General features: G+C 45.3%; 2 protein-coding genes across 2 annotated transcripts in view; both read right to left on the bottom strand.

Moving 5' to 3' along the window:
- Window positions 1-307, bottom strand: part of CEMIP (cell migration inducing hyaluronidase 1) — a gene marked incomplete at both ends in the record, with an annotated part of 52,670 nt that extends 52,363 nt beyond the window's left edge. The window contains one exon of the mRNA XM_082005007.1: window positions 232-307. Within this exon, the coding sequence (XP_081861133.1) occupies window positions 232-307 (76 nt within the window). The remainder of the gene's footprint in view (window positions 1-231) is intronic.
- A 7,403-nt stretch (window positions 308-7,710) lies between these two features.
- Window positions 7,711-23,797, bottom strand: part of LOC309409021 (cell surface hyaluronidase CEMIP2-like) — a gene marked incomplete at its 3' end in the record, with an annotated part of 58,083 nt that continues 41,996 nt past the window's right edge. Inside the window, exons 19-24 of the mRNA XM_082005061.1 lie at window positions 16,977-17,159; window positions 14,852-15,065; window positions 13,983-14,084; window positions 11,517-11,677; window positions 9,996-10,105; window positions 7,711-7,931 (exon numbers count right to left, since the gene is read on the bottom strand). Of these exons, the coding sequence (XP_081861187.1) occupies window positions 7,711-7,931; window positions 9,996-10,105; window positions 11,517-11,677; window positions 13,983-14,084; window positions 14,852-15,065; window positions 16,977-17,159 (991 nt within the window). The remainder of the gene's footprint in view (window positions 7,932-9,995; window positions 10,106-11,516; window positions 11,678-13,982; window positions 14,085-14,851; window positions 15,066-16,976; window positions 17,160-23,797) is intronic.

Genomic DNA, 23,797 nt, shown 5'->3' with positions numbered 1-23,797 from the left:
GAGTCTGAGGGATTCCTGAGGGTACTTTTACCTGCTCAGAAATTTCAGCCTTTGCCACTCCAGCTGCCCTCGATTGGGAGTATTGGCACATCAGGAAACTGCTTTTCTCCTGAGTTTTCTCACTCTGTCCTTGACTCTTCTTATACGAAGAGTGAAAAGCTGCTCAATCTAAACCAGCAATGTCTTTATTTAAAAAGTGTTACAAACTTTCCCAATGGCAGAAAAACTTACCTGTGCTTACAGAAGAGATTACAAACAGAAGAAAAATGATGGTTTTGGCCAGGTACTTGGAGGTAGGTAGAGCCATTCTTCAGGATTTTTAATTCTCTGGATGGATACCTGTGAAGAAAGAATATCAAGCAAATGTTACTCCTTTTTCCCCAGCTCATGCAAAAACCATTCACTGCACAAAAAAGGTTATATCCAGCTTTATGCCAGCCCACTTCCACTCCCATTCAGCTCTATGGCTGAGAACACCTTCACGCTGCTTCGGGACCAGCCTGAACAGAGCTAGAAATCAGGGGCAGCTCCTCACCCTTTGTTTGGTTTAGGATAAACCCACTTGGGAATCTAAATAGACACTCGGAAAGCAACCACCAGATGTAACCAAAAACACCTTAGGAATGCAGTATAAACACATCCAGTGTCAAGACTCTCCAGGGCTGAATATTCACATGTGCAAAGACGTAATGAAACACAAGAGAGAAGGTGTTTGCAGAGTGACAAATTTTCATGAAGTAACCTTTCAATGGCACCTCTCTCCCTCCGTACTACCCGCACATTTTTAGCAAAATGGTGTTTTGTGCACCCCCAAGATAAACTGTACTCACACTTCCAGTCTGAAGCATACAGTTTCTTAGAGTTCAGATCCAAGAAAACATTATATATTTAATGTGCCAGAATATTCTTGCAAGACCAAAAGCTGCTTTTGAAACCCGTCTATCTAACGTTGTTTTCATTTCTTCAGTAGCCAACCCCCAGCAAAAACAAACAAGCAGTGTCTTGAAAGTCAAAGTTAGAATTAATGTGATTCTCTCCCATGATGGATTCTGCAGCCCTGCCCCGTGCTTATGACAATTTATTTGACGTGCATGTTCACACCGAGGCAAGGACACCCACTTCTGTGTCAATGCTCTGTGTTCCTAAGGCACAGTTTAAAATTCACATGTAGTCCTTGGAGCCATTAGGTTTTATCATGTAAGCCAGTATCTGAGGAATATCGAAGACATTTATTTGTAGCTGTCATGACATCACAATGATGAAATAGGATAAACGTATGCATCACACAGCTTGCTTAGACGCAAAAAAAAGGAATTGAAAAAAACTCCAGGAATGCCCCAATTTCTTGAGGGCAAAAAACACATGTTATTTTTCATATCACTTGTTAATATAAACCAAACAAAAAGCATGTGAAAAAGATATGCAAGAAGCCAGGATTTAGTCGGGAGGAAATTTTACAGTGTATACACGCAAAGCACTTCTGTACTTTTCATAAAGGTGATATAGCTTGAGGTGCAACGATACGTTCAAACCACGTGTAATCCAATAATTGTATTAAAAATAGCATTAGAACCAGGTTTGTCAGGAAATATTCCAGCAGGAAAATGTTTGCTTGTTTTGGTATAGTGTATGTGACAGCTGTGAGCTCTGGAAACAGCATAGACTCAGGGCTCGGCGCAGTCTATCAGGTGCTGAAATGCTGTTACAGAACAGTAGAAAAGAGGAATGCACTTAGTAATGCTATAACTTTGAATGATATACATTATCAGAGAGCAATACCATCACCGTGGAATTTGTGCCAGACCCAGGCTGCACGCGTCTGACATTTTAACAGCACTAACCACCAATATTTGATAAACCAGGGCTCTTTTAAAGGAACAATATTAGATGTACGCCCAAAGTACAGCAGTCACCATTAAAATGCCAAGATTTATTAGCGATTATTAGACAGCCTAATCTGCAAACCCAATCACTAGGTTCTGCTTTAACGATAGAGGAAAAAATAAACGAGTGGTAATACTACAGGATGATCATTAAGAATAAACAGTGTTTCTTATACCGTGGACACAGCTGTATGTTAGTGTTGCATAAAGCCAGATTCCAACTGGTAAGGTATTGGTCATAAAATACAATCAGATGATATAAGAGTCAGCAGAAATAAAAAGAAGGGACTGAGTTTTTGGCAGTGATGGCATGCCTTTGCTCTCATGTTGCTTCATAGGTAGCAATGAAATTTCTTTGCTCTGGCCCATTAAAAACTCTGAGGAGCATCTCTGCTCCATCCAGCTCATGATCTTGTTTCTGACAGGAACTTGTAGCAAACTGGTAGGAAATTAGCACAAGAAATTTCACCGCCTTTGCTTTCTTTAGAGCCAAGAACTGCACAGTACTTACCATCAGGTTGTGCAAAAGGGCTTCTGCTATTATATCCCCAGTTGCTCAGCAGGGACCGCTTCCCTGATCACACGCATCTGCAGCAGCAGAGGTCAAAACAAGCAATCAGACACGGGAAAGTCATGGCGGTTTTGGAGGCGTCAGCTGTGTGCCAGGCTCCACTGTTTTTGTGGTGTCTGATCTGCCACAGTCCAAAGAATATCCTGCTTATTTTGTGACTGAGGTGGGGTGTTTGATTCGGCTTGCAGCGAGCCCGAGTTCATTGCAGTGTTAGTATTAACTGGCACTCGGGTTGGAAAGGCTGAGAGCCGAGAGGGCCAAGAGGATCTGACTCCTCCGACTCAGCGCTGACTAACACGCTGCTGGAAAATGCTGCTTGGAGGATAATCTCAGGAATTTTCCTTCAAAGGCTCCCAATTAAGCATCTTTCCTAAATATTAGACACAAACAGTGATATGTTTGATTTTGCTGTTAAATACAAGAGGAGGAAAGAGATAGTGACTCTTTGCATTAAGGTCTGCTGCTGGCGAGGACTGCGGAGCAGTTACCTCCTGCCAGGCAGCCGGTTCGTTAGCTCAGCGCTGAGCCGCGCGGCGACACGGCGATACACCGCATTCGCTTGAACAGGCGCCACGCGGCTGAGCTCAGCTCTGATGTAACCAGCAATGTCAACAAATCTCCCTGCAGACTCGGGCGCTCTGAGAGCATAAAGGGCCGTACGAGTGTCCTCCTAAGTCTATCATCTCCAACGTTTCTCAAATACCGTCTGTGACTCCTCTCTTGGGTGAGAAAAGCTTTTTCATCCAGCCGTTAAAAGCTGCCTGGCAATGGCGAGTGGGACTCATATCCCTGGATCTGGCAAGGCAGGCTTTCTGAAACGATTCCCAGCTGCTGGATCTGTCCAAAAAGCGAACAATAGCGGCAGACAATGCTAAAAGTAGATGCAGGAAACCATTAGTCCTCAGCTGGCCGCTACCGCAGGTGTCGGCAGCGATGCTGTACTAGAAAGCGCATTGCACAGACAGGAATTCCAATCCGCTGCCCTCCCCGCGGATTTAATGCTGGAGGCAACACAGAGCAGACGATCCCGAGAGCAAAACGGTGAAGAAATGCTCTGAGCGCGCTGGATCATCACAGGTGTCGTGGTGGGGTCACACAGACACCCCGAATCGTGGGGGCAGAGCCGAGCTCCCCGGCGCAGCGCAGCCAGGCTCCAACCTCCACTCGTCACCTTGCACGACTCTGGGCCAACCGCCCAAGTCTGGCACCAAAATTTTAAAAGAGTAACTCGTGATATTGGGTATCTTAACATGTTTTATATGACTGGCATGACACGCTTAGGAGGATGTACCCTCAGCACCTGAAGACACGGCTCCTTTCTGGTATGTCAATGCAGGGCGTAACAGGAGCATTAGCCGTCCATTACGAACGCAGCAAGGGCGGGAGAAAAGCAGCAGCTGCCTGATCGCCCCCGGAAAAGACGTCGAGCAGGAGCAAGGAACCTGCCTGCAACCTGTCTGCAGCTGCTACTGCTGCAACCGCCCAGCAAGAGGGGTCGCAGCCCCGCGCGGGGGCAAAGTGGGGGCCCGGGGCCGTCCCCGGAGAAGGGCAGGGAAAGCTCACATGGAAAAGCTGCGGTTTAGCCTGGCGGAGGGTGAACTCGCAGCAGACGCTAATTCGCACAGGTCCCTGAGAGGACCTGTGAGTAAAATCTGCGCTCCCCGGGGACCGTCTCCGCAAGGCGAGACGCTGCAGGAGGCCCTGGCGGGTCAGTGCCAGGGCTGCGGTGCACCCCTCGTGCTCCGGCTGGCCAAACCGCACCCTCCACCGCCACCGCTGATGCCGAGGTCTTAGTGGTTTGGTGGCTAGGTCTGAAGCCTGGCTGCGTGTTTCCTCATCCATACGCAAAGAAGCCAGCATCGATTTGGAAGCTGATTCCTGAGAGAGGGAGGAGCTGTTTAATTAGCGCCTCTGCTACCTTCTTGCTGACATCGCCTGGCACCGACTGCCCTCTCACCCCACTTGAGGAATTTTACGTTTTCGCCGCAGCTGGGGAGATGGATTTGAATTTTCTGATTCCTTGCTGACCTGAGGACAAGCCAGCTCTTGCCACAGTGACGTTCCTGTCCCGGGGAGCCTTCGCACGCCCGGCCACAAGCACGGCTAAAGCCTTCGGGCGGCCGTGCAAATAAACAAAGGCATTTCTAGGGATTGCTGATGAAAATGCTTCCTCGGCCCCAGCACGTGACGGCAGCACGTTTTACCGGCAAGTAGAGCAGGATTAAACTCAGGGACAGGCTTTACTTCTCAATATAATCAATACTGGAGTCAAAAGCCGTACTCTGACTTTTTTCCCAATGAATCTTGGTTTCTTATGAATTTATCCAATATCTTTCCCTACAAGGAAGAAGGTTCTGCTCACATCTTCTGCATATAAAGATCACTGCAAGTTCCCTGATTCCTGACATTCATAAGAACAGATTCTGAATGAGGAGCAGGAGTTAGAGGAAGTTTTTACAATGAATAAATTAAAGGAAACTAAGGTGTTTGCAAATTTGTTGCAATATTGGCAACCTATTTTGGGACAAAAATAAAGGGGGAAAAAGAGTTATTTTAAAGCTATGGGTTTTTTTTCAGAATTAACTTTTTTTTGCACAGGCTTACAGACCTTGAAAGGGAAAGGAAGCAATTTTTGGCTCAGCTAAAACAAAACCATTTGCAATTCACATCACTCCACCCAGCCGAGGCTCACTGACTCCCAGTCTCACATGCTTTCGAAGTGCTCAGCGTTTCTCTGAATTCAGCCCCCATCTACCGCATAAAGTTTTCAAAGCATCAGAGCGGTGGGAAGCTGAACCCCATTTTTGGAGCCTCAGAGTGCACTGACTTTGCTGTGCCTGCCGACAATAACTCAGTGTACAGCCCAGCTGTGCTTCCAGGGAGTGCCAGAGGTACTATGCTCCCACTGCAGAAATGCGCTGGGGATAAGCAGGACGTCTGTATATCCTGAATGCATTAGATGTACTGAACGTGCCCGGATTAGCTGGAGGTCCATGTGGACACGCACAGTCCGTGTGGACTCCAGCATGCGGGTGGAGATCCTCCTGCTCAGGAAATCCCCGGAAGGAATATGACGGCTTCCCACGCAACACTTACCCCCGCAGCTTCACACACACAGACTCCCGGTGCATGCCAAGTTAGCAGCAGCCTTTGAAAATATTCTCTTGAATGTCCCAAGGGTCCATGGAGGAACTGTACCCTCTGCAGAGTGTCCCTGGTTTTGAAGCCTTTTTTCCCTCCCAAGGTAAGGAAAGTGTGTGCAGTGGCCGAAGAGGATCACAGCATCCTGAATTCTCTTCAAACTGCTGCTTTTAACTACCCAAATAAATGCATCAGGATGTAAATATTTTTCTTTTTGCTTTTGTGGTACTTTACTGTTTGCATCTGGCTTGCCACGGCTCCACGCCTTCCTCTCCAGGACATTTGCCATTTGCTCTCCTTCTGGGGCAGGAGGAGGAATAGAGATTTTTCAGAGGTTTAGGCACATTCCTCTCCTTCCTTCGCCAGGCTCTTCCTTTGCCAATTGTTTAGTCTCAGCCTGGAGTTAGAGCTCTGCAAAGTTTTATTGGGATCCAGGGTCTGGACCTGTCACAGATTATCAAATAAATCTCCAAGAAGCTAAAAGCTTGCTCTGTAAGTACTTGTTCCAGTATTGGGCTTACGCTCGCAAGCCAAAAACATCTTGCTTTTCTTCCCCTGCACAGCCTCAGAAATCATAACAATTAGGTACTAATAGGAGTTCAAAAGGACTTCAGGGAGCTCCTTGGAGGGTCAGTCCCAGCCACTTAGGCTCTTGGACCTCTTCTCATCTCCACCAAGGGCATCAGCCTCGATTGCTCCCTGCTGGGGCCAGCTCAGGCCCATGATGTCCTGTGCATCACTCTTTAGCTTACCTTTACCAAGCAGCATCAGTGATTTCTTCACACTTTCTAGCAAGCCAGGACCTCTTCCCTGGCCAAACACGGCTCACATCTCCCCTAGCTGGTGTGGGGATGGAGCCACGGTCTCCTCCTATGCCTGTAAACCTTGCAGGTGTCTTCTCACCCCACATCCAAGGACCACCGGGCAGTATGCATCTGATGGAGGCCAGCGTCCCAGCCAAGGAGTTCAGTCCCTGCTCAGAGACACAATATCAGCTGGCCAGCGCGCGGATGCCAGAGCGACGAACTCACCGGGGAGCAGAAGTCTGGCCAACAAAACACTAACCTTTTCCTGTAGTGACTTGTTTGGCCATTTCTGAGAATTTCAAAAAAACGACGGGACATTGGTAACAAAGCCTTCACCTACCTGTTTGAGTAACCCGTGTGACAAAAACATGGATAGTCTGAAATCGCCCGCCCCTTCCCTGCTGTCATAAAGTAATATCACGTTCAAACAAAAATGAGTATGTCATCATTTCAGGGTAACGTTGTACTTAAACTGTAGTCACTGGGGTCATCAGTTGTTTCTCAGTTTGCACACAAAGCTCTATTTTTGTCTTTACTTCAAAAATCAGCAGCATAAACAAAAAATCAAAGAGAATTAGCCGCTAATGCTTGGCAGCATTTCAGCCCTCAATGGGAGCCGAAACTCAATATGAGCATTGTCTGAAAGGAACGCAAGACTTTACCCTACACAGCACATGCTTTATCCTGGGTTTTATTCCTGTAGGTCTTTAATTAATATTCACATCCGCTGGACAAACATAATTTCACCAGTCATTAGCTACAGATAGAAACACATTTATAACTCCTTTTGCACCCGATATATTCAGTTCGGTTAGAAGATACTATTGTAAGATCACTGCATGCTTACCCATCGATGCAAGCAGGTGTTACCGAGTTCACCTCCGATGCCAAGGCAGATGGACACTTTGGTTTTTTAAAAGCAGACATTAATGGAGGGAAAACAGGACTGAAGGGAGAATTCCCTACCTCTGCTGAAGTTCACCTGTTTCCCTGGATGTTGCTAAAGTTTCCACGCCAAATTTCATTTCCAGTCCCTGTGATACCAGAGAGCAGGCTTTTGCCTTTAAAACTTACCTTTGGATACCAAATCGTAGATATGTTGAAACACTTCTCCTCGGAAAGGGCAGCCTATGGGCTTTTCCTATCCTGCCCTGTGAGGCACCGCTTGGAAAATAAAGCTGCCACAGTGGGTAAGATGAGAATGTATTTATTAGTTATAAAACATACAAGTGAACACCATTGGTTTGGTACAATCCCGTAAAAACAAGAGCAGGTTTTGGTGACAGCCATGGGCTTTGCCTGGCTGGTGTTACCCAAGGGATGCCACCAGCTCTGCAGAGATGTGCTCCAGGTGGTTCTGAGAAAAAGTGAATTTTAGTGACTCGTCAGCATTAGCTGGGCATTGATATTCTTTCAGCTTCAAGGGAACATAATGCTGTAGAGAAGCAGCTTTCTGATAACCAGCATGATTAAGGACTTTAATCCAGGAGGGTTTGGCTTGTCCTTTATAGCCAAGCATGGCAAAACTCCCTGAAAAACAGACAGAAAGAGGGTGACCCTCTGGATGGCTTGGTTCACTTATTAGCAGCACAGCACGGACTCCCGCCACACATCACGGAAACTTCTTAGCCCTTCTCTTTTACCTTGGATTAAAATTAGAGAACATTTAGGAAGGAAAAAGGGTGATGAAAAAGAGAACAAGCCTTGCTGAAGCCCTAACCTCACTGCACCCCAGATCTGCAGGTATTTCAATAAGCTAAGGTAGGTTCCCAGTTAGCAGGAATATTGTTTTACTTTTTATTTTTAAGCATAGGTACTTTTTCATATTTGACTACATGAAAATGGTTAGGCACTTTGAATCCTTCTTTTATTAGTTTACATCAGTTTCTTCCTGTTATGCCTAAACTATTCCCCATGTCGACTCTGCTCTGGTCCTCTGCTGTCACAAAGTACAAAGGCATTATGTATTCTTCCATTTTAATAATAATGTCTTGTGTTTATATTATGCTTTTCACTGCAAAGACTCCCAAGGCTATTTGCAGCTGGTTGGATCGAGACTATTCCTGTAAACACTTCTAATTTAAATAAGGTTTTGTAAAACCAGGCAACAAGATCCTAAATCCTGATCCCACTGGGGTCAAGGGGATCGGGGTGTTTTTGCATTATCCCTGGCAGCAGCAATAGACACTTGGGAGAAACGTTCCAGCCTGCCCTGAGACGCAGCCCGCTCAGCGTGGACCAGTCCCACGTGCGACCGCTTTTGGAGCTGTGAAGTCAAACAGTGCGCATACCTGAACCAGCGGGAGAAAGCTCATGAAGCAGAACGTAATTACCCAGACTGGAAACCCGGGCAGACGTGCGGGTGAACACCCTCACCCTTAGGAAAAGCAAAACGGGCGGCACATGATCAGCCAGCGGCAGCTTAGTCCTGCCACCAGACACCAGCATCCCACTGAAGTGGCAGGGCAAGGAGGTGGCTACCACCCAGCATGTCCCCAGGACGGCAGTGGCCCTGCTTGCTGCTTTTTGTGCCACGGGAGTGGTTGGGGCTGGAGGCTGAACTGAGCTCCCAAAATGATTTGGAAGTGCTGTGCCCAAGAGAGCATCACAGGTGGCTCAGGGAACAAAGTTTGACAAAACAAACAAAAAAGATTGCTTTTTAATCAAAAAATTCCCTTCAAAAGTATTCAGGGCTTTGTTTTCAGGACAAACACAAAAAGAAAACCTCAAATTTTTGCTTTTAAAAGGACGAAAAAAAAAAACATCTCAGGAATCAAACAGGCACTGAAGTGAAATCACTGTCTCTGCTGTAAAGACTATGTTGTGCCCCCCTGGAATGGTCACAGCAATGAGCTTTGAGACTTGAACCAGAAATTGATATAAATTTTAGTAAAGTTGGGAAAAACAAATAATCCCCAACCCCCCAAGAAAAAAAGGAAGCTGGAAATACAGCCAATTCTCCATCTGATCTCTGCTTGAGAGATTACAGATGAAATCTTAATCAAGCTGGTTGGTTGTTTTCCTGATTTCCTTATCATCCAAATTATTCATCCAAACCTGGACTCAATAGCCCCTAGTCTTCCAGTAAGAAGCCAAGCATGGATTTCCTGGGCTAATGGATTTCTTGCTAATTCTTGCAGCAATCCAAGGTAAAACTGTAACAAGAACTTTCCAAAACTGGTGATTTCATCTTCATTCCATCCAAAAAAATAAATAGGTCCTATTTCACTTCAGGATATTTTCTTTTTCATCAACCTTTCAGTTTATGATTGGTTGTCCTTGCAAAGCAGTTGAATTTTAGACATGGAATCTTTATCAAAGGTTTTTTTGGTTTTTGTTTTTTTTTTTTAGAAAAACAAGCTCCCTTTAGGATGAAAAATTTGCAGCATGCAGCTTCTCACTGGTGAAGTAGGGTCAAAGCCCCAAAATAACTCTCCTACCATCCCTAAGCCAAGAGGTTTTTACTAGGTTACACCAGCATATTGTGGTAGGAAATACATTGATAAGCACTATCTAGGGGTGTGTACATTTTTGGTAGGGAAACACACCAATAATTCTTAAGCAAAAGAAACATGGTAGAATAAATACATTTACCTTCCTTATGGAAGACAATAGGCTTTGCCAAACCTAACCTGGTAAACCCAGACATTTCAGAGCTCCCCACCATATCTGCAATATCTCTAGAGCACACGAGAACAAGTGATCTGAAAAGAAGGGCAGTAATTACTACATGATTACAAAATATTACTTAACTAAGAATCTGCAAGACCTTTAAGCTCCAGTTCAGAAAAGTACTTAAGAGCTTGCTTAACTTTAAGAACATGCTTAAATCCCTTTGATTTCACAGAATCACAGAATCACAGAATCACTAGGTTGGAAAGAACCTTCAAGATCATCAAGTCCAACCATTAATCCAGCGCCACCATGTCCCCTAAACCATGTCCTGAAGCGCCACATCCACACGTTTTTTGAACACTTCCAGAGATGGCAACTCCACCACCTCCCTGGGCAGCCTGTTCCAATGCCTGACCACTCTCTCAGTGAAGAAATTTCAATCACATGTAACCTTTCCTAAGTTTAAATGTTCCTAAATTAGACCTGTGCTTCACATGGAATCGAAACAAGGACAAATGACTGTTTGTGAGTGCATCCCTTATGGGAATATGACACTCAGCTTGCAGAAGAAATTCAGTTGCTGTACAATCCTGAGACTCCGAAACTATCTATGTCCTGGGTCTGATTTTCAGTCAAGCCTCACAGATGTGTTTTCAGCCCCCAGTGAATTGTACCTACAATGAATTACAGGTTGCAGAACTGGCTGCATTTAGCTGAATGCCTAGACTTGCGAAGTACACATCCTACCAGAAAATCAAACCGAATGTACAGGCATCATATGGATGTATGTCACTTCATGCACATTTTATACATGTACACACTCATGTGCATAAATACAGTTGTAATAATTCAGGAGCGTTCAAACCTTTGGTCATGAACTGCTCAGAAATGTCTTGGACTGAAAGTCTGTTTTCTGATTATTTGACCTGCTTCTGCCAGCAGCCAAGAATTTATCTATAAATCTCTGTTGTTCCGTGTTTATGTGGCAACACATAAAACCACAAGGAATGTGGGACAGACACAAACAGAGATGATCCAGACCATTGCCAGGACACATGTAAGGTAACAGAGCCCGCAGGCAGGCAGGTCTATTCATTGGCGCACCCAAGAAAATCCTACTGGAAAATCTGGCACACCTATCATTTTCATCTGTCACAAGAGGCAAAAACAATCAGTAAGAGTAAACAGAAGCCAACTCTTTTCAGAAATGGAAAACTGAATCATCGGCTGCCAGGAAATTGCTGGACACTGGGATAGGTACACAGGATTGCAAATGACATTGCGAGAAAACCTGTCTCTGTCTGCTCTAATCTGTGCAATCCTGGGAGAAAGATGCCGCTTCTCTTATTATCTGGGTGATACTTGGGATTTGTACATATTTAATCTGTGCCAGATTTCTTCAGAGCACAGGTTTGGTTATGAAAGTAGGTCATTTTCCTTTCTTTGTCTATCAGCAGCCATGGGTTGCTACATGAACTGGGCTCTCACCAGTTTGCTTACCTCTCTTTTATAAATGTTTGAACATAATCAGCTATTGCACTGGCAGCGTTTTCACCAGTAACTGTGTCAAAGTGCCTCCTACTCACGACTGCTCCTGAACACGCATCTAGCACCACGAAGAATATCCCACGGCTATTGAACAGGAAAACCCTGTCATTTACCTGCAACAAAAAGCAGGGGTAGGTTTTATGGAGGCAGGCTGGGGAGCTTCAGACTGATCCTGCTTTTCCATAAGAAGGGAGTCACAAGCAAGGAAAATATCAAGGGTGTAGACCCTATAATTTTAAACATATAATTAGAACAGATGAAGTGACATCACTGATAGATGGTCAGTGGCAGGAGGAAGCAAAACCCTTAGTTCTCAATGGGGTACAAATACATGAGAAATGAGGTTATCGGCATCTTTTGTGTATTAGGAAGATACATTTGGGAAGCCAAGAATCCTGGGAGTAAACTGCTTAGTTCAGTCTTAATACAGTTTCTTTCCATGCAGGGGAAATTACTGTCACATGACAAAGTAGATTTGGCCACGGAGCAAGGGAAAGGTGCTGAGACAGCAGATGGGGGAATAGAGGCAGCACATGGACTTCTTTTGTTTTCCCTGGAAATACAAATATCAAAACCAAAATACTCCTTCTTGGTAGGACTGCCCCAGTGCCTTGAAGAAGTTGTAGCACAAGTGGCTCCTACTCTCCTCCTTTTCTACGGCAAGGGCTCCTTCCTCGGGTTACACCTCTCAGGATGCAGCACGATTTTTGCCTTTAGAAAGGCAAAGGCTCTCTGAGGCGCTTGGCACTGGTGCATCTCCCCAGCACCCCAGGGGACAGCTGGGGTGGGAGGACACACGCTGCACAGCCTCCACCAAGGGAAGCAACAGCATACCAAGGTCAGGCTGTCAGAAAGCTGAGCCCAGGATAAACACTAATCTGTAATCCACACTGTAATCCACATAGTCGTCCAAAGCCCACAGGCACCAGGGAGCTCAGATACGTCCCATCAATCCGAGATATGTGTATGCCTCCAGGGAATATAGGGCCAGACTGAATGAGGGAGCCAAGTGTTAAAAAGTGGCCTCTGCAAGACATCAGAGGATGCTGAATGCAATAGGGGTTCAAGGGTAAGAGAAACACAAATGTCCAGGCCATGGGTGGCAGAGGGGAGTGAGGCCGAGGAAACACAAACTAGATCTTTTGCCTGGTCCTGGCTGTCTCATGGTCCTAAGCCTGGGAAGTGTGTCAAAGTCTGGATGCACGCAGAGCAGAGAGCAGCCACCACCACAAACGAACCTAAAGGTGAGCTGCGGGAAAAAGGAGCAGCCCTGCTGTGCGCCTTGCCCCCGCGCCGCAGAGCCACCGAGGAGCCAGCGGAAGGGCTGAGGCAGCCCCACGGGAGCTGCAGCAGGGCACTGCTGCACCCAGGTTGCTCAGTCCTTGGGGAGCTTGGATTATAAATTTCAAACATTTCTAACTTCTGCATTTCATTCAGCAAAACAAGAATAAAACACGTGCTTTCATAGTGGGGGCTCCTCTGCTTCACTTCTTTACTTCCAAATTTCCCACACCTTTTAAAATTTGGGGTAAGAATCCTCCTTTAGACATTAATCTTTATCATTTGCCTAGCCCAGCCTTTAATTCAGCTAGGAGTACAAGTGTCGGAAATAAAACTTCCTTTGAAAAACAATACTTTGCATTAAAGCTTTAGAAAAAGCAAAGAAGCTTTGAGGATATTATGCCTGTCCCACGAGTGCTGCACACACGTAGGTCTCTGCACTTCACCGCAGGTGAGGATGCTGCCTCCAGTAACACCAGCTTGCTGATGGTTTTGAATAAATTTTTGATGATGCAACTAGTGTACCAGGCAAGAAATCTTGGCTTCTCAGACTCCTTACGGATGCTGTACCAGCTTTGCTTGGCATTTGTTAGCATTACTTATAATTCAGTAGCACACGGGCATGTAAGCCTGGAGAGTGTCCTTGCAAGCACGATTCCAGTCACCCTTCACCATCTAGACAGACATATAAGGCATCTGCAGGGACAACCTGACAGCTCCAAACCCCTTCAGTAGTGAAATATAGTTGTGTTTATCCTTTAGTGCAATGCCAGCAGAGAAAATCAGAAAAACAAACTTGGGGTTTTTTCCCCCACATCCTTTGTAAACAATGACTTCTGGTGTGCTTTCCCCCCCCTTCCTCTACATTAGAGTGATGGTGTTAACTCTTCTTCTGAGGTGATAAAAGGCCTTCCCCCCCCCTCCTTTGCTAAAGGCTCAAATCCTCATCTGAATAGAATACGAAGTCCCAGTGACTTTAATGGAGCTAATTGTAGGGGAGAACAATGCACTTGCCTCTTCCAGGGGAACTTCCCATTTCCTTCCGCCAAGGCTCAGCAAGATTTTGTAGTAACTTTCCTTGGAGATAAAGTTCCCCCTCTTTTATCACCATTTCAAATGCGGTAAAACACAACATACCTTAATGAATGCTGATGTCAAGTGGTTTTGTATGTCCATCCTGCTGACAGACTGTATCTGGATCCTTATGTACTTAACTGAGGGTGTGCTAGTGATAGCAAGCTGCAATTACACCAGAGGCAGAAACTTAAAAACTGGCTTGCTAATGGGTTTTCATCAACAAAATGACACAAAGTACCAATGCTCATATATATACGACTGCAAAACTTTAAGAATTCTTTTTTAAAGCTGTGATCCTGGTCCACAAGTAAGTACTCATTATTAAGACACTATTTATCAAAGGATTGTGGTAATGCTGGTTGGAAGGGACCTCTGATGGTCACTCTGCCACTAAGTAAGTTTAAAAGTTGAATATAAATTTCATATATTTTGCCTGGTTATAAACTCATGTGCAGATTTGTAAGAGCCTGAAACATTTCTACAGGATTTAGAGTGGGGTGAATTTACAGTAAATGAGAAGAAAACCTGGCTCTAATTTTCCAGTTATTCCTATTAATCAGAATTACTTCTCGGTTTGAAATTCAGCAGCAATGTGGTACTTTGGAATTCAAAGCTAATCCAATCTGAGCCCTCTCAAGACTCCTTTTTTTCTCGTTTAGAAGAAAGAAACAGGGAAAATAGGTGCCATGAAGGTGCATTCACATGCTTCCAGTTGGGCAATTTCTTTGAGGCCATCTTTGAAGCGTAGTACAAAAAACTGCAGAAATTCAGAGCAAAACCCTTCCCTCTTACACAGGTAACATGATGCTGGGTGGATTCACGAGTGGGAATTCCTTACGGCTTTTCCTTATACGTTGTGGAAATGGATTGGCCTCATGTGGATGCACATAAACTGCGTAAGCTGAGATGCTGTGTCTCGCGGCGGGTACCTGCGGGGCCCCACACGCCCCGCACGGCCCAGCCGGGCGCTGGGACACGGGGCGCTGGGCAGCTGCTGGCCTCTCCGGGAAGGGGTTTGGGTCACAGCTCCAGGAGTCCCCTGGGTACATACGCGCCGTGATTTTAATACGTTCACAGCCTTGCTGAGAGCAGTAACTGTGTCCTTTCCGAGCTTCGTGGGCTTGCAGGTGAACAAATAGGTACCTAAGTGAGAGCAAACAGAGGGATCAGAGCCACCGTGCGCTTAGAGCTTTTGCCGAGTAGAGGCAGGGTCTGCGCTTGCTAAGATGCCTTATTCCTCCCCATTTCCCAACATCACAAACCAACTCTGTCTTAGGCCCGCGTAACATGGCGCGGCCCTTGCGAAACGGCTCCTGCAAGGGTGCGGGTGGAGCTCCTCTCTCATCCTGGCACGACAAGGCCTGCAGCGCTCGCAGCCCCGGCACCCGGGCCCGCTCGGCTGCCTCCGCCGGGCAGCCGCCGCGCCGGGCAGGCCCCCCGGGCATGCCACGCTGCCCCCGGGCGCGGTGGCACCGGCGGCAGAGCGGCAGCCATGCTGGGGCTGCTGTGCAGAAGCAGGCAGGCTCGCCTGGGAGCGCCGGCATCCCCACTTTGGCTCCCCGATCCTGGCCCGCAGGCAGAGCTTAGCCCTAGGCACGCATGACAAAAGCTCAAAGGCAGCCAGGTTTTCTGGCCTGCGGAGTTCATTTTTTTTGTCTAGCTGTTCTAAGTATGTTTTCAATCGTGTCCACTGTGCAACTCAGGCTGAGGAAATTTTATAAACAGCTCAGTTCAGCTCCAGGATCAAAAAGATACTTGAGCTTTGAAGGGATTTTTCTTTCTATTTCTTTTAGAACTAAGTATTTGTTTCTATTCGTCTGGAAGAAAGAATGAGTAAGCTTGGCTCCTCTCCAAGGATCCAGCAAGTGGGGTTAAAAAAAGAAGGGGGAACATCCAGTCATTATGAAATAAAGTCTAAAAAACAACAACAGGAAAAGAAAAAAGCCAATACCCTAACTTCTGTACTCCGAAAGGCTAAAAAAATCACTGCTGAATTAAAGTGAGAACCAAAAGGTTGATACTGCCAGAGTTACGTTAGGTTAGTTCCATCAATCTGCATGTACTGTGTCTAGATGGCTGCTGGCAGCTGATGGCTCTTCCCCCACAGACCCACACGTGTAACCTGCTATTCAGTAGTAAACAACCTGTTTACAGAATTTGGGCAACTTTTTTTTCCCCCAAGAAAAGAAAAGGAAGATTAATTAGCAAACTGTTATTTCACAATTCCTACCATGAGAGAGACCTGACCATCAGCAAGGAGCCCGGTCAGCAGGGAAGGCATTCCGGGATTCGATTGCTCATGTGTAATGGCTGAATGAATAAATATATCCCATCTTATTTTCAAATCTGGCACTTGTGGATTGATTCCTGAAGCAGCTACTTAGTCAGGTGAAGCGTCATGGGACCCATGGTTAGACCACAAAACACTTTTTTCCTCCCTATTTTAGCTGACTGAGAAACACAGTTTCGTAATATGTTTTTTTTAACCAAAGGTGTCCTAGTCTTATAAAGATACTGCAAGATCTCTAGGACTCTTTTCATGCCTTCAAAATAAGAGATGCACTGTGGTGCTCTCCTTTGTTCACAAAACCTGATTTTTAGTGTGTGATGATTTTAGAATTCTCTTTTTATGGGTATATGAAGAGGTTGAAACTTCCCAAACTATCTCAGTGTTGGAGCTGCAGCAGTCATGAGAGGGCCCCTTCTCACAGCCCTTTGGGGTCCAGTGAATTTTAACAAATATTCACACTGCACCCACACCTGCAGCAATCTGAGCAGCAGGGATGCCTCAAAGGAGCTAAGTCCAGGCAAGAAATCAGCCATTTTCTTAACAGCAATGCAAATTACGGCTCCGTGATACCGAAATAGACCTAATCCAGGTACTCCAGCCCGTAAATCCATTTTGACCTGAAATCGGTGCAAAGACCACGCAAGATGGATGGTCCTAAATTTTAACCATGAGAAAGCAAAGAGGTGCTGGGGCTGGTAAGAGCAAGACCCCAAGGCTTTGCTGCCCGTTCGTTGAGGGACCCTCAGGGGCAATGCAGGGCTCACCCCGATGCTCGGTCGAAGTAGAAGAGCCGCTCACTGGTCCCGTTGAGAGCGCTGGCCCGGGAAGGAGCGGCGAGGTAGTGCTTCACACTGTGCACCGTCCCTGTCCGTCGCTGGTAGATATCCGCCACCACCTGGAAAACGGCTTCCCTGGGATAGCAGAGGGCAACGCGCAGCCAGTCTCCTCTGTCAGCAAAAAGGGGAGGAGGAGGGAAAGAGAGAAAATGCACTTAAGGACTGGAGTACAGGAGAGATGGTCTGCAGCCAAGAGTACAGTCTTCAGGGGAAAACAAAGAAATGTCCTTTGAGGCTTTCTTCCCCCTTTAAAAAAACACAACAAATCCTCAAAGCCAAAGAAAATCAGATTTTTTTGCTTTGTCTAGAAACAACGGCTGCTTATTACGAAGGTCTGATCCAGGGACCCCGGCTGACCTCAGAGGACTTTGAGTCAGGTGCCAGGATGGCTTAAAACCAGAGATTTTCCCTTCCTTGTCCCATAAGGCTGCGGTACAAGCAGTCACATACCCACTCGCATCTCCTGAGGCAGCCAGGGCTTGTTTTAGTTCATCCAGAGCTGCTGCGGGAGAGGGAACCGGCATCCAGCAGACATTTCACCGGGGGCACAGATTCAGGAATTAGAAACTAATCTCTGACTTGAACCAGAGCCACGGTCTAAAGAGACCTGCTTCCTCCACTTTGCAGCAAAGTTTATTATTATGGTTTCCATTAAAATCTCCCTCTCCCCTGCTCTTTCTTCAATGTCAGTTTAGAATAACTAAGGGTAAAGTTAAATAGCCTTTTAACGCTTGTGTATCACAATTTCAGCACGCACATTTACAAAAAATTGCCCCCGTAGCTTTCTTTTATCCTGTGATTTGCATCATCACCCTCATGGAGAGGAAACCTGGCTCCAAACCAGAAAACTTTGCTGCACGATTCAGAGCCAAAAGATGCAGCTACCGTAAACTTTGGACACTGATGGGAAGGATCTTCCACAAAACCCAACACCCTTTCCTGTCTGCGGGATGTATTTATACTGTACAAAGCAGAAAGCCACAAGAAGTTCACACTTGGAAAATAAAAATGAATACCAAAATAATTAGCTTAATTATTTTTTTTCTTTCCACCCTCTGAAGTGGCTCAGCGTACCACATCAAAGTGCCTGAGCCAGTACCATGGTTGGCTTTCCTCACATTACCAAAAGCATCCCAGCTTTAAATGCATTCTTTTGATTACCTGGCTTCCTGGTTAAAATGTGAGAATATGAATTTAGCTTAGAGAAAGACAAATACCACCTTCATCGGCTGTCTTTCTAGGCCCTACAGAGCTGAAGAAGACAAAGTTTCTCCAAAGGCTCCCCCGAAATGACCCGCCACCCATCCCCGCCTGCTGAGCAGTAAATGAGGGGAAACCGCTTTGGAGAAATTGGGGAATCTGTAGGCCTAGACCTCTGCTTTGCATTACACACGGAGAGCACAAAAGCAAAGCTATTTCAGTCGTTTTCTGGTATTCTCATTAAAACAAAACAAAAGTATCTACAGGATGGAAGAGGGGACAGGCTGTTCTAGAATAATATATCAAAGCTGCACAAAGACCCATCAGCTTAAGCCAGATACTGCCCTCTAGATTTTAAACAACTCCAGCTGTGTCATAACACAGGACAGCTAGAAAACGGATATATTTTCAGATGATTTGGCTTCCAACTAGAGGAAATGAAAGAAATGCAGCAGAGCCATGTTTGTGGAATATTTTTGGGATGGAGTCCCAAGACATTTGGCTGTTTCATAAGGGTGATTTGCATTGCGTTAGCATATTTCACCCCCTGAAGTCACCATCAAAAAAGGGCTTGTCATCTCCCTCAGATGCTGGGAACGGGGTTTGGTGCCATGCTACACTGACTGCACCTCTCTGGGGAACAAGAAAGGCACTAGAAAAGGCAAGTGGAGGGTGAAAGAAAAGAAAAAAAACAGTGTGAAAAAACCCACAGCTGTGGCCGTCTTGGGTCGCTGGGGCGTTTGGGAATATGAGTGCTAGAGCCTAGTGTGCATGTGAGCAGGCTGGGTGAAGTGTTGGAATAAATTATATCAAGATTGAAAGGGTGAAATGAAAAGCACCTACTTTGGAGTTTGTGGAGGAAGAGATGGAAATAAGTGCATTCCCACAACAAAGGGCTTGGGAGGAGATGTGAGAAGGGAAGGCATTAGAAGTTATCTTTTATGTAAATATAGGAAAGAATAAGGTGGTTATTTTCTCTTTAATTTAGCGGTATTTTAACAGCTTCCTATTTAGTTCTCTACTTCAGGTCTGTTTCTTCAGCTTGTACAAAATCCACCATAAACCCTCCCAAATGCCTGGCTGTGTGGCTGCACCAGGCTCCACCATCTCCAGGAAAAGCAAAGCAAGAAACAGCAGCGCGACCGTGGGACGGTCCCCAGGACTCTGCCCTGCAGCTGGCCAGCGGGTGGGGGTTAGATGCCTGTCCTCCAGCCATTGCCAAAACCAAGGGAGAAACGCAACCTCAGGCAACAAGCAGTGATCAGGCATGGCATGTCTTGGACGTTGTGTTCAAAGGAAAAGAGATGTCCGTGTGCCTTCCTCAGCCGCTGCTCTGGCCACCTTGGCTGGGTCCCAAGTGCAGGAAGCCTTCATCTTTTTCAGGATGGTAAATAAACTGTGGCTCCTGCTTTACTTCTCTGCTTAAACCTCGCAATTCTGTCTTATTTACCAGCTGCTACTCTGGGGTGAATATTTGCAGACAGAATAAGAAAAATAAGTCCTTGTTCTGCTCTCAGTACCGGCACATCAGCTGGGATCTTTGCAGGTGCCCTGGAGGCTTGGAGACACACGCAGCACTAGCGAGAAGAGAAAACACTGAATTCACAGTAGATCCCAAATTATGAATTCGGAGTAATTTCAGACCCCTGCCTGAATGCTGTGGGAACGCGTAGCTTTAGATGCTTTTATGCTTAAAAACAAGCACAAACAAGGGGAAAAAAATCATTTAAAGCACAAGGGCTGGAAGTCAGACTATCGATACACAAAATGCTGCTCAATGTAGCAATACACAGGACTTTTTTTTTAAAAAAAAAAACTTTCATTCTTAGGAATTTCTTGCAAGAGGAACAAATAAAAATATTCTCAGCTGGAAAATCTGACTTTGGAATTAGCTGACGGTTTAAGTAAAAACCATGTTAACGTGTAGGAAACTAATTCGAGCTGTTTAAGATATTTTCATCCCAAAACTAAGCAACTGTGTTCACAACCTTTTCTAGTGATGAAGTTCGGTTCATTTTAGAAGTAAGGAACATTCTCCTTTCTTTTTTTCATTCCTGTTCTTAATCAGGCCAATATTTTCCTATGTGTTTTTAGAAGAAAAATTAAAATTGGCATTTGAAGGAGAAAAGCTAAATATGCACTATCAAAAAATCAGTGTTCAGTGGGTCCTAACAGTTTCAAACACCACTTGGAAAAATTTTGAGAGTCTGCCGACAGCAGCCTGTATAAAACCTGACACTTCTGCCCCTCTGTTACTGTCATTCAACAATCCCCACAGTGCGTTTCATGCATTTTTGTGAATGTATTTAGCCTCTTTATTTCCTTTTGGAAATGTCTGGGTGAAACAAACCCAAGAAGCCTTTCTTTTTGCACCAGGATATTGGCATCTGCAGTTCTGACTCTTTCAGGTGAAGCAAAAACATCAGGCAAAGTGTTAAAAAAGTGTTCTTATGTTTTGGCAATGAGCAGGTTTCCTGGGATAAGCAAAAGCAAAAAAGGACAAGGGAAAAGCAAAAAAAAGCAGGCAGGAGGTTTCATGTTCTTGGACATGTGGTAGATACAGATCTGCACGTACACACATACATACCTCATTTACAACCCTCAGAACAACACCCCCAGCTCAACCCCAAACTCCCAAAGGCAAAGCCACTCAGAAAAACGCGATCAAGCAGGCAAAAGAGGGGAGACTTTTGTGAGTGGTGGGATGTGAAGTGAGTCATGTAACTTGGAGATGAAATTTGGCCCGGGTAAACATAGAAAGAGTGCACGTCTGGAAACTTTACCACCCAGGAGAGGACAAATAACACTTGTTCAATATTGTGAATGCGCCCCTTTACATCAGATAGAGTATCAGACCTGGGAAAATGGGTATGATCTAGTGCTGGAGTTGCTGGTTATGGTGGATGTCAGTCCTGGCTGTACTTTAGCTAAGGGAACTTCTAAGGTGATAAATATTACTCTAGAAAACATCTCCACCGTATTTATTGACATCGTCTGTCACATAGCTGATGACTATGGAAGTGCACAGTCCAAATCCTGATCTCACTGATGAAAGTATGGGGTAAGCTAGTGAGGGAATACTGTAGAGTACAACTAAAAGTTACTTATTTTTTCCTTGGGCTCAAAAAAACAAGAGACTTTCATCCAGTGAGTCAGTCTCCCCCAACTGTTATTACTCCTATTTAAAAACAACCCCTCTGACATTTTGGTCAACAACTACATGAGCTGAACTTTCAAAAGGAGTGAGACAACTGGGAATTTGAAACTTTCCTGTTCATAATATGGGAACTAAGCAGAAATCACCACGTGCTGCTTTGGTAAGTTTGCCTCTCACAGGCCAAATTTTGAACTTCAAAAGACAAAAAAAGCAAAGCCACTATTCAGCCTCCAACCCATCCCAAGAACAAATCACAAGAGGTCAACACTCCTTGCTCTCAGTCAGCATACAGCTGTTTTTTTCCCTCCAAAAATGTCTCCCAACCTCACAAGCACCTGCCCAGCACCAGGCTGAATCTCCTCTGGCACAAAACCTTTTAGGACAAGCCACCTCCTCTCCCCACCAGTGATGCTAGTTGGAAAACAGTGTGAGAAATACCCATGCATCTCACAGGTGCTGAGAAGAGTGGAGAAAGGGCTGCAAGGAACCTGGCCACCTCCTCACCATTTCCTCTCAGTTCAAGCTCTTTCCCTTGCACCCACATTTCCACTGGCTCCCTGCAGCTGACACTCCTTCTCTTTTCTAGATTTCTTTTTAATTTTCTGCCTTCAACTCAAGTCCATTAAACACATTCAAACCCCCCATGATGACAAACATGGCTACTGGGTGAACATCCAGCAATATTTTTCAAGACTTTGTTATTAAGGATAGACTCTTCCAGAAGACCGCTTGCTGTGGGGATAGTAACAAGTTAGATATGCGTTTAGCTAACTAGAGTTGTGTGTATTGGGATTTAAATGCCTTTCCTAAATGTTGCCATTTAGGAAATGCCATTAAAAATTCAAAAGCATAGGCCGTCTCTTAATATAAATTAAAGTCTTTGGTTTTACCCATGTGCCTCCTTAGGCAAAAAGAATGATCTTTGCTGTTGTGAAGCTCAACAAATTATAGAAAGGATCCTGCCCTGAGGTACATTTCTGCTGATACTCATGAAACCTGGGTCTGACTCAGACAGCATTTGGCTCACAGACAATTGTATTCAAGCAAAAATAAGAACTTCCTGCATTTAAATATAGTACATCATCTTATCATCTTTTTCCCACCCTACATGTTTTCATGGAGGAATCACATCCCAATTAATTTTGTATCTTTTTTAATGCATTCCCAGGTACTCTATCGCTGACTGTTGTGTATTTTGTATTTTCCTGCTGCTGTGCCTCGGGTGCACATCATGTCAGGAGAGGCTGGTGGCCCTGAGGAGCCCCAAGCGCCACTCCATGGGCCAGGAGAAGGGTGAAAGCAAGGAAAAACCTTCAGGTTTCATGCACCGGGCTTCAATGCGACAAGCAGCCTGGTTTGCCACGGCCATCTGGGGACTGATGCTCGCCTTGCTCTAATTCATGCTGTAAAGTGATCAGCTCAGGAAGGACATCTCTCCTCAGAGTCACCTTGTTAATCCCAGACGCTGCCACCGGGCCAGCCGTGGGCGCAAGCCGCAGAGGACGGAGAGCAACAAGGGCTGCAGGCAGGACGGCAAAGACGGGGCTTTAGGGTCGCTCGGACATGGCAATGTCAGCACCCACTTTGGCCCAGCTGTACAGAAACAGTGCAATCTGCAGCCTGGTGTCCTGGCAAATGTTTTAGCTTCTTTCCAATTAAAAAAAAAAAAAAAATCTTGTGGCTTTCATCCACTGGTTGACCTGTGCGTAATTTAAGGGATTTAAATAGACAGAAGGGAATTCAAATATATCTGCTGACTTCTGTGTTGTGTGGATGATTAACTCTGAACTACAGATGTTATCAGGAGGAGCAGGCTATGAAACCCAAGCAGCACTTTACTTATTATTATTGGAAATAGTGCTGGTGTTACTTGTATTACATCCAGATCTGGGGGATCGAGGTCAGAACTCGTGTACGTACAAGAACACGAAAGCAGTCACAGCCTTAAACTGTTAGCTCCGCTTTGAAATACTAATTTTGTCTTCCTGTGCGTTTATCAATCTGGGAAGCAAGAGGAAAAGCTCATTTAGAACTAATCTGAAAAAGAAACAGTTTAGGAAATATCCATAAACTGGGCAAGTTTGCAACAAGCACATTCTAGCCTTGTCTCATTATCTTTGTTTTCCTCCAGGCCTTATCACCACTAAGGAATTTAATCGCAAAAATGACAAGTAGCTGAAAGTATGAATCAGACTGGCATTGAATAAGAAGCCACAGGAAAAACACCTACCTACACAACCCTGACAAGTACAAATATAACAGGTCCCCTAGAGTCTCAGTGCAGATATGGGCTGCATATGTTTGCTTGCACTGAAATCTCCACCTTTGGGTGGGTTGCAGCATCCTGGAGACTTCCTATCACCCAGCATCCACTATTTTTAATGAAGAATTT

Source organism: Phaethon aethereus (genome assembly GCF_964289735.1).
Source record: "Phaethon aethereus genome assembly, chromosome: 12".
Classification (NCBI taxonomy): Eukaryota; Metazoa; Chordata; class Aves; order Phaethontiformes; family Phaethontidae; genus Phaethon; species Phaethon aethereus.
The sequence above is the reverse complement of the archived record's forward strand: the minus strand, read 5'-3'. Positions and strand labels throughout refer to the sequence as shown.